This window comes from Micromesistius poutassou, assembly GCF_964030765.1.
Source record: "Micromesistius poutassou genome assembly, chromosome: 6".
NCBI classification, from domain to species: domain Eukaryota; kingdom Metazoa; phylum Chordata; class Actinopteri; order Gadiformes; family Gadidae; genus Micromesistius; species Micromesistius poutassou.
In genome coordinates this window covers 11,331,161-11,341,512 of record NC_140276.1, presented here as the reverse complement: position 1 = coordinate 11,341,512, position 10,352 = coordinate 11,331,161, and the positions used below count along the sequence as shown (strand labels likewise).

The window sequence follows — 10,352 nt, the reverse complement described above, 5'->3', positions numbered from 1 at the left end:
TGCAAATGAATTATTCACATTGGCACATTTTTATGGATACAGTACTTTCACATTTTGATTATTTGTTTGTTAATTGAAAACATGTTTTTGTGTGGAATTAATGAATTACAACGATGCTGAATGGATGTTGTTAATAACTGGCTGCCTATAGAGCCCACCTGAACCCCAGTATATAAGAACCACCGCTTCACTCTGCCATCAATGGCCTTCCCCAGCGTCCCTTTGCCCGTGTAGTGAGCAGCATATCCAGGTCCTACTATGGCCTACTTGAAGCCTTGACGCATCTAGCGTTCGTTTGGGACATATTATATCACCTGCATCCCTATCACCTCGCCGGGTTGTGTGAAACGCGTGTTTGAGATTTAACAAAGGAGTGCTGATCGTTTGTTTTCTAAAACGTGGATGTTCATTAGAGCACCAAGTGTATTAAATAAAAAAATAATATAAACCATCCACTTTCATTTTTTTGAGCCATATGACGAGGAGATGGCTGGTTTCACCATCCTGCTGAACACCTGGAGGCGCTGACTTTCCCGCAGCCTGGTCAGGGCCTCTTCAAACCGCATCTGGGAAGCAGAATCAACCCTCTCAAGGGCCAAGAGCCTCTCCAAGGCGTCTTCCCAACTCTCCAAGAATTCATCCCCACTCTCCGAGAAGTCATCCCCACTCTCCGAGTAGTCATCCTCACTCTCCGAGTAGTCATCCTCACTCTCCGAGAAGTCATCCCCACTCTCCGAGAAGTCATCCCCACTCTCCAAGAAGTCATCCCAACTCTCCAAGAAGTTATCCCCACTCTCCGAGAAATCATCCCCACTCTCCAAGAAGTCATCCTCCCGCTGCCGCTTCCGCGACCTCGGGCTGTCCGAGGGACTGGTGGGGACACGACCTGGGGGTGGACCGGCCATGCAAGAGGCAGGAGACAGGGAAGAGGAGCTGGCAGTGGTGCCATTCACCGGCAGTGGTGCAGTGGGAAGGACAATGCAGGTATCTGAGTCATGACAAATAACCATGTTAGCACAGTACTTGCAAACACAATGTATGTTACAGACTGCAACTTGAGTGGTATGCTGTGAATGAACCACACAAAGCTCTGAGGTAAAACCCACAATACAGAATTCCACCATTTATCACCTCTTCACTCTCCACCACATTATGCAAAACACTTTCTATTGTTTTCTGAGAAGCTGTCGGCCTATCCATTGTCTACTAAACCACCAGCAGCAACACACATTTTCGCCCATAGACCTCTGAAAAATAAGTCCCGCCTCCGAGGCTCCGGTTCCCTCGGTCAAATGTCTATGGGAAATAACATGGCTTTTTTTAATGATCGTACATAACAAACTCTGTAGGTGGCGAAGAAGTAAAAGCTGCGCCAAGTTTTGAACTACACACATTTCGACCGGCTTTTTGGATTGTCGGTGCCGTTAAAATAGCATTTATAATCGTTTACTACTTTAACGGCACCGACAATCCAAAAAGCCAGTCGAAACTAGATGGGAAATGTGTGTAGTTCAAAACGTGGCGCAGCTTTTACTTCTTCGCCACCTAGAGAGTTTGTTATGTACGATCATTCAAAAACCCCATGTTATTTCCCATAGACATTTGACCGAGGGAACCTGAGCCTCGGAGGCGGGACTTATTCTTCAGAGGTCTATTTCCCACCTAAAGTTTTGTTTTCCAACAAAAGTAGGCTAACACGTTCCTCATTCTTCATATTTGGGTACTGTAGGTCAGGCCAGGTCAATGTGAAATAATACTTCAAATATATTTTTTACAGAAACACTGACATTTGAAGTAGCTCCGTTTACATTTCAATAATATTTAGCCATTTCGCCTATTTAAATTTCAACAAGTGCCGCGTTTTTCTCGAGCCACGAGGGGCAGTAGCAGGCTAGTCATTTGCTACATTCGCCTCAGCAAGATCGTGCAATGCATACATTGGTGACCGGATTGAAGCAGCATTGTAATCGAGTGTGTAAGACCATTAAATACATTAAAACTACCAACGGGGTACAAATACAAAGAAAATACATTTCAACTTACGATCAATTACGGGAGAAGCCATATTTGTTGGTCGTGCTGTTCACCACTCTCTCCTCGGTGGACTCAGCAGCCCGAGTGGGACAGGTTTTGTTACGACCCAAAGGGGGCGTGCCTCGGTGTAATGTCGCAAGGAAGCTGGGAGATTTCCCACTTTGCAACTCGGACGGGTGGGGTACGGTGCGTCCCGAATCAAATGCTTTATGGTCACGAATGACTGAAGGAATAATTTGCTTGGTTCTATGGTAGAAAATAATGAAGGTTTAAAAGGATATCTCTGCCATATTTTTGGAATAATAGTAGAAAATAACCGGGTCAACAGATTGGGGAGGGTCCTGGGCTGACCGGACACCACCAGACAGGCATTCCTCTAGTAAATGATATCAGCCTATTTCTCAGTTCACTAGAATATAAGTATGAGTAAGATTGACTTTAAGTATAAAACATACAATAATATAAGTATTGTTACAGTGAAGCCAAATGTTGATATTACCTTGTGAAGCCAAATGTTGATAAACACTTGATATTACCTGGCTCTCCTTGATCAACAAATGTCTCTCATTCACGTGCTAACAAAAGAAGAAAGCCCCACCTCATTTACGTTTTAGTGGTCCCTGAAAGAGACTGGCTCCCGTCCGAGTGAGACGTCCTCCTGCGGTTCCTCCTCCATATGTTCTTGTGATGTGTATTCTGGCAGAGTGAACTGACTGACTTCACTCAATCCATACTTTTACTAAAAGTCAGACAGTACCACCTTTATGATTATATGCCACAGACAAATAAAGTGGCATTATTAACTATTACAATGCATGTTTTACTGTTTAAATGAATATTGGTTTTTAGGGCTCATCTCTTAAACACATGTGATGAGTCATGGTGATTTAAGATCAGGTTATAAACAAGGCGAAGAATGGACTTCAAACAAAGACCTCACTTCATATAATGCATGTGTAATCTATAACTTCATGTAACTACAATGTTTAATATGTGACCCTGTTTCTATGTAATTCTTGCTAAATTACTATATTACTGAATGTATTGTGGACTGATGGGCAAAAATAACATTACATTACGAATATAGTCAACTCTGGGTCCAAACTTAACGAACACAACACACCACACATTCAAGAAGGTCAAGATGACCCTCGAGCCCCCCTATCAGTCTGCGGAGAACACTGCCACAGCTAGATGGCGAGGACACACATATCACACAAAAAGACAACACAACCCGGAGGCTCAGGGACAAGAGAACCCTCGATAACCCACACAAAGTCTAGCACACACACCTGGCTAGGAAAGAACTATAAGTTTCACATGCACCGGATCACGGGGTGCTCTTCTGAAGCAGAACTTCCACGGAGGCGAAGCTCCAGACGACCTCAGCGCTGTTAGGGGACGTAGAATATTCGATCTCTCACGCTTTATGAATCAGTATTACCTTTGCCACTTTACTCAATAAATCCGAGGTCCTCGTGCTGACAGACTTTATTACCTCTCCGTCTCATTTTATCTGGTCAAGTAACTAGACAGACTGTTTTTCCCAACATGACAACGGGGAACGGGAAGGCCCGTGGTTTAGAGCGTTGTGATTGGCCAAGGGCATTCGGGAATTCTTTGACAAACGACTCAGGTTTTGGCGTTACTCTGCGTAGTGACAATAAAGCCTTGATCATTCAACCTAGTCCTTTTCGACCTCTCGTATTTTGTTAGAGTATTATTATGTCGGTTTTATCCACAACAGTTCCAGGCTTAAAACTCTTTATATAAAGATATTACGAAAAGTCAATGGAGAAATTGAATGGGAAATTCACTGGGCGGTCACTGTTGCGCTCCCAAGGCCCCCCTTGAAGAGCGTTTGGGTTGCCAAATTCAGCGCCTCTAGTCCAAACTATTGAATTAAAATTGAAAACGCTAATCTATTATCTATTTTAGTTTCGTTATTATAAAATGTAATTGTTTGCATAAAAAACAACCAGAGAGATTAAAACGATTTAATAAATAGTTATAATAATAATAATAATAATAATAAATAAAAAAACATTTCCCGTACTTTTTTCAACCTGGCAACCAGACACCATTTCAAGATGGCGTCGAAGTACTACCAGGAGATGCAGGACAGCTTCAGAAACAACAACAAAAGTAGAGAAATCCCTGCACACACAGCTAAGGTGCACTCCGTTGCGTGGAGTTGTGATGGAAGGAGACTCGCGTCGGGATCTTTTGATAAAACAGCGAGCGTGTTCGTCTTGGACAAAGACCGTTTGGTGAGTGACTGGATGTGCCTTGAGCTCAGCATGGTGGCCTATGTGGAGTCTGAATGAATGAAACGCCGCTCTACATATTGTTTCTAATACTTGTATTGTATTTTGTATCTGTGCATTGTCAAATAAATGCTTTGTTAGTTGTGTAACGCATCCTGGAAATAGTCCTAGTGGGAAGTTATCTCTACAATCTCCAGTATTGTTAACGGTTTGATCGTGTGGTGGGCAGTAACGTTAGTCTCAAATGGGTCTGAATGTATGCCATTGTGTAACATTGTTTTTAACATTCGTGAATATTTGTTTCAATGGAAGTTCTAATTTGTTTCTCAGGTTAAAGAGAATAACTACAGAGGCCATGGAGACAGTGTGGACCAGCTGTGTTGGCATCCAACCAACCCCGACCTGTTTGTGACCGCATCGGGAGACAAGACAGTCCGGGTGTGGGACGTCCGCACAACCAAATGCATCGCAACCGTCAATACGAAGGGTCAGTCAAGCTATCAACCTCCAGATAATAGAGATCATCATGTGGTTCATGTAGATAATATCAATCAATCAATCAATAACCTTTATTTTCACTCGAGAGACACTGAGGTTTCCCTCATTTACAGTGGCGACGAGCATACACTAAACACAATTACAAGGATATCCTCATCATCATCCTCATTGTAATCCGCTTATCCGGGGTCGGGTCGCGGGTTTCCGCGTTTCCCCCTTCTGAGGTGTCGGATGGTCTTCCAGAAACACTTTGGTGCCGACCGAAAGTCCTTCTCCATGTCCTCTCCGAACTTCTCCCACACCTGCTGCTTAGCCTCCGACACGGCAGCGGCTGCAGCCCTTCGAGCCCGCCGGTACCCTGCAACTGCGTCAGGTGTCCTCTGGGATAACATACCCCGGAAGGCCTCCTTCTTCAGTTGGACGGCTTCCCTGACCACCGGTGTCCACCATGGTGTCCGAGGGTTACCGCCCCTTGAGGAACCTAAGACCCTGAGGCCACAGGTCACCGCCGCAGCTTCAGCAATGGAGGCTTTGAACACCGCCCACTCCGGCTTAATGCTCCTCCCAAGGAATGCTAGAAAAGCTCCGCCGGAGGTGTGAGTTGAAGATCTCTAGGACGGGGGCCTCCTCCAGATGTTCCCAATTCACCCGCACTACCCGTTTGGGCTTACCAGGTCTGTCCAGAATCTTCCCCCAGTCCCTGATCCAACTCACCACCAGATGGTGGTCGGTTGACAGTTCCGCCCCTCTCTTCACCCGAGTGTCCAAAACATAAGGCCTCAGATCATCTGACACGATCACGAAATCGATCATCGATCTTCAGCCTAGGGTACTCTGGTACCAGGTACACTTATGAGCACCCTTATGTTCAAACATGGTGTTAGTTTTGGACAATCCATGACTAGCACAGAAGTCCAGTAACAAACGACCACTCGGGTTTAGATCAGGGAGGCCGTTCCTCCCCACCACGCCTCTCCAGGTGTCTCCATCGTTGCCCACGTGGGAGTTGAATTCTCCCAGCAGAACTACGGAGTCCCCTACTGGAGCCCCATGCAGGACTCCATTCAGGGTCTCCAAGAAGGCAGAGTACTCTGAACTGCTGTTCGGTGCATACGTACAAACAACAGTCAGACTTTTCCCCCCCACCACCCTTAGGCGTAGGGAGGCAACCCTCTCGTCCACCGGGGTAAACTCCAACACCGCGGCGCTCAGCCGGGGATTTATGAGTATCCCCACACCCGCCTGGTGCCTCACGACCTGGGCAACTCCGGAGAAGAATAGAATCCAATTCCACGTAGCTCTTTCGGGCTGTGCCCGGCCGGGCTCCGTGGCAATCCCGGCCATCAGACGCTCGCCGACGAGCCCTCCGTCTGGGCCTGGCTCCAGACAGGGGCCCCAGGCTTACTCCGGGCAGGGTCTCTCCTCCTCTATTATGTTTTTTCATGGGGTCTTCTTGAACCATTCTTAGTCTGGCCCCTCACCTGAGACCACTCTGCCATGGGAGACCCTACCAGGAGCACATGGCTCCAGACAACACAGCCCTCAGGTTCACAGGGACACGCAAACCTCTCCACCACGATAAGGTGACGGTTCCAGGAGAGGTCAAATTACAAGGATAACTATTATATTAAATATATGGCGATTAAAAAAGGCGATAAAATATATCTAAATTATATACAATACAAAAAAAGCAAGAATAAAAATAGGATGAAATACTAAATGAGAATGAAATCAGCTAAAACTGTTACAGTGGGATGTGTACAACTCAGAAATCATAGATTTAAATAAACCAAAAGTAGGAAGAGCAGTCATTTTTAAGTTGCTCTGCAGAGCATTCCATGAGTTAGGAGCAATGGAAATGCAGTCATTCCTAGACTGGAGTGAGCTCTGGGAACCTTTAGGAGGAGCAGCTCACTGGACCAGGTACAATACATCTCTGTGTCCCAGTCCAGCATGGTCCACATGTAAGGTGGCTGTTTCCCAATGAAAGCTTTAAAAGCTTTTAATATGGCACAGTATATTTGCATAAATTGGTCCCCTTTGCCACTTTTACTGGTGAAGGTTTGATTGCTTTGCCAAGAAACCTTGTCCTCCTAAGCTGTACTGAATACAGTGCCCAAACATTCATCTGATACCAGGGAAGAATAATAATTAATCAAAGCAATGCCCACTAATCTAATAAAAATGCATATGTAAATCTTTGTGATAATCAAATTAATGTAAAAGATGTCTTCTGCTGATCAAATCACGTTTCTTGAACTTGTCTCTTGATTGTTTAAATTATCAATCCATGACGCCAAAGATAAGCTTAGGAGCAAACCTTCTTATTTGTTTCAGGTGAGAACATCAACATCTGCTGGAGTCCTGACGGCCAGACCATCGCCGTGGGCAACAAGGATGATGTTGTGACCTTCATCGACGCCAAGACGCACCGCTCGCGCGCCGAGGAGCAGTTTAAATTTGAGGTGAACGAGATCTCCTGGAACAATGACAACGACATGTTCTTCCTCACCAACGGCAACGGCTGCATCAATATCCTGAGGTAACCCTGGTTTATAACTCTAACTGTAGATTCTAACCTTAATCTATCCTAATGCAAGGGGGTGTGTTTAGTTTATAACCCAGTAGTCGGTAACCCTGATCCCAGTTTATGAACCTAAGCCTAGTTTATGTCCCAAACCTATCCTGAGATAAATGTTGTTGAGCCTAGTTTGAAACCCTAACCCTAGTTTAAAACAATAATAGTTAGTCTATTACCATAAACGTAGTCGCTTAGCCTATATCAGCGACTCAAGCCTAGAGCATAACAAAGTCTAATTTATAACCTCAACCCTAGAATCATATCAGTAGTTCTTAACACTTCAAATCCCTACCTAACCCTAACATCATTATCCTAATCTTAACCCCTTTACTGTTATTTTATGGATTGCAACCTTGGAAATGGTGTTCATTTTTTAATTACTTAAACATTGAATTTTATGCCATTTGGTGGACATCCACAGCCGCAAATGTGTACATTTTTAATATATGTCCCCCCCACTAGTTACCCTGAGCTGAAGCCCATCCAGTCCATCAACGCCCATCCCTCCAACTGCATCTGCATCAAGTTCGACCCCACGGGGAAGTACTTTGCCACGGGCAGCGCTGACGCCCTGGTGAGCCTCTGGAACGTGGAGGAGCTTACGTGTGTTCGCTGTTTCTCAAGGTCTGTTAAACCACATCTGTGTGTGTATTACTGGGTTTTAGATGTGACTGTTGGAAAAAAAATTGTGCTTTGTTCCCTTTTGGATCTTAAACAAAACTACATACGTTTTTATGATGTAATTCACTGTGCCACTCACAAAAGGACTACAATCATTGAAGTTGTGTTTTCAGAAGTTACAAATATTATTTCGACAGATGATTTAATTTTCATTGAATTATTTGAATCACCTACTATTTACATAAATAAAAATGTCTAAATAGTACTATTTGTACTATTTACACAAATAAGTATAAAAATAGTTGTAAGTAAATAGTTTCTAGTGAAAAGAAAGTTATCCCCATGGTTACCACTGTGTTTTGAATAGCACCCAATGAAGTAGAACGTAATAATAACGATTCGAAAGGCTTCCTCTCAGAGCAGATTTTCAGCTAATTACTCCATGCTTGATCCCTCCCTCCAGGCTGGACTGGCCAGTGAGGACGCTAAGTTTCAGCCACGACGGGAAGATGTTGGCGTCAGCCTCAGAAGATCACTTCATAGACATCGCCGAGGTGGAGACCGGTGAGTCGTCAATCTCCACCAGCCTGGATCACAATGACCTGTATATCAAACACACCTTTTCTAGATCACACAGATGAATATCAAATTGAGTATTTAACATCCTTAAATATTGTCTTTTCATAAAACCTGTTGGACAAGCTGTCGATTGAAACAAACCAATTGAGCAGTAGAGGAATTAGTTTTTTCTTATTAGGATGTAAAATAAATATCCTAAATTTCTTTGGCATCGTTTTTTGGGTAAGGGGATTGGATGACAAAATAAGGAAGGTTGAAACTTGATAATACGTTTTTAATAACTTAGGCTTGTGCACATTACTACGGCAACAGCAAGATTATGTGCATTGCATTGTCAAAGTTTAATTTCTGTGGCACCATGCACCACAATGGAAGAAGGCTCAATCGTTCCAGTCAGCACACATTTCTCTCCATTGTAAAAATGTCAACAGTCCCTTTTACATAACATTATGGCCTCCAGAGATTCAAGATTCAAAGTTTTATTTGTCTCATGCATACAAGTATGCAGTGAATTGTGAAAGTGACAATGTTGCAGAAGCGGTGCAATATAAGACAAAAAGATAATAAATATGTGATTTTAAAAAGTAATAATAAGCAAATGGCATTAATAAATATATAGCACTAGTATACTATAGCAGCATGTATACAGTGTAACACTGAATGAAGTAGAGGTGACTGTATACAATGTCTGTCAGGTACATGTAGTGTTCTTTGTGATTGTCAGAGGGTGTGTGTGTGAGACTCGATGGGGGCACTGGCTGGCATTGATGTTTCTGAAGGCCTGGGGGAAGAAGCTCAGTCTTAGCCACTCTGTTCTTGTTGCGTGGCAGTGAAGGCGTTTGCCTGACTGTAGCAGCTTGAACAGACCATTTTGAGGATGTTGGGGATCCCTCATGATCCTGCAGGCTCTGGTCCTACACTTAGTGGTGTCCAGGACATGGAGGAAGTAGGTGCACCCATGGTCCATTATGCATGGCATACCACCCTGTGCGGAGCTTGCCTGCCCTGGGCTGTGCTGTTACCGTACCAGACGGTGATATTATGGGCCTGGATGCTCTCCACAGCCCCATAAAACTAGTGTTTGTGAAACCAGTATCTAGTTGGTATTTGAACCCTTCCTGATTGGCTGCTACTCGTTTTCCATCTCAGGAGAGAAGCTGTGGGAGGTGCAGTGTGACTCCCCAACCTTCACCGTCGCCTGGCATCCCAAGCGCCCCCTGTTGGCGTACGCCTGCGATGACAAGGAGGGCAAGTACGACAGCAACCGCGAGGCGGGAACCGTCAAGCTGTTCGGCCTCCCCAACGACTCCTGAGCAGCAGGAGTGCCGTCGACCGCTTTGTTCAAACCTCAAGTCTCGATTTCTTTTACCATTAGAAAGAATCCTGACGCGTTGTCGTGTACATAATCACTGGAGGGCTGATCCATATTTTTTAAGAGGAGAGGGGGAAATATTGCTGATTTTATGGAATGCGGGGGAGGGGGGAGGGGGGGAGGGGTGTCCACATCTTTCCCCAATATCAAAATTGATTGAAAGATGTCGATGTGGAGTAAATTTGTAAGGCTAGCCGTAACGGTTTCTCACCACCAGAGGGCGCTTTAGTATCATTGCGGTGGGTTTCTAGACAGTTTAAAAAGTGTTCAATGTTGGGTTTTTTTTGTAAAATATTCCATTCTTTTTTATAGAATAACAAAATAAAAATGTTTGATTTATACATAACCTGTTTGATAGTGATTTTCTTGTAGACTTGTATTTAATGTGTTTGAGTGCTTA

General features: G+C 44.3%; 1 protein-coding gene across 1 annotated transcript; it reads left to right on the top strand.

Moving 5' to 3' along the window:
* Positions 1-4,124: 4,124 nt before the first annotated feature.
* thoc3 (THO complex 3) lies at positions 4,125-10,066 on the top strand (the record flags this gene model as incomplete). The annotated part of the gene is made up of 6 exons (XM_084469593.1): positions 4,125-4,304; positions 4,632-4,788; positions 7,137-7,341; positions 7,843-8,004; positions 8,465-8,565; positions 9,730-10,066. 6 exons carry the CDS (start codon positions 4,125-4,127, stop codon positions 9,891-9,893), a joined length of 969 nt encoding a protein of 322 aa, XP_084325719.1. The 3' UTR covers positions 9,894-10,066.
* Positions 10,067-10,352: the final 286 nt, after the last annotated feature.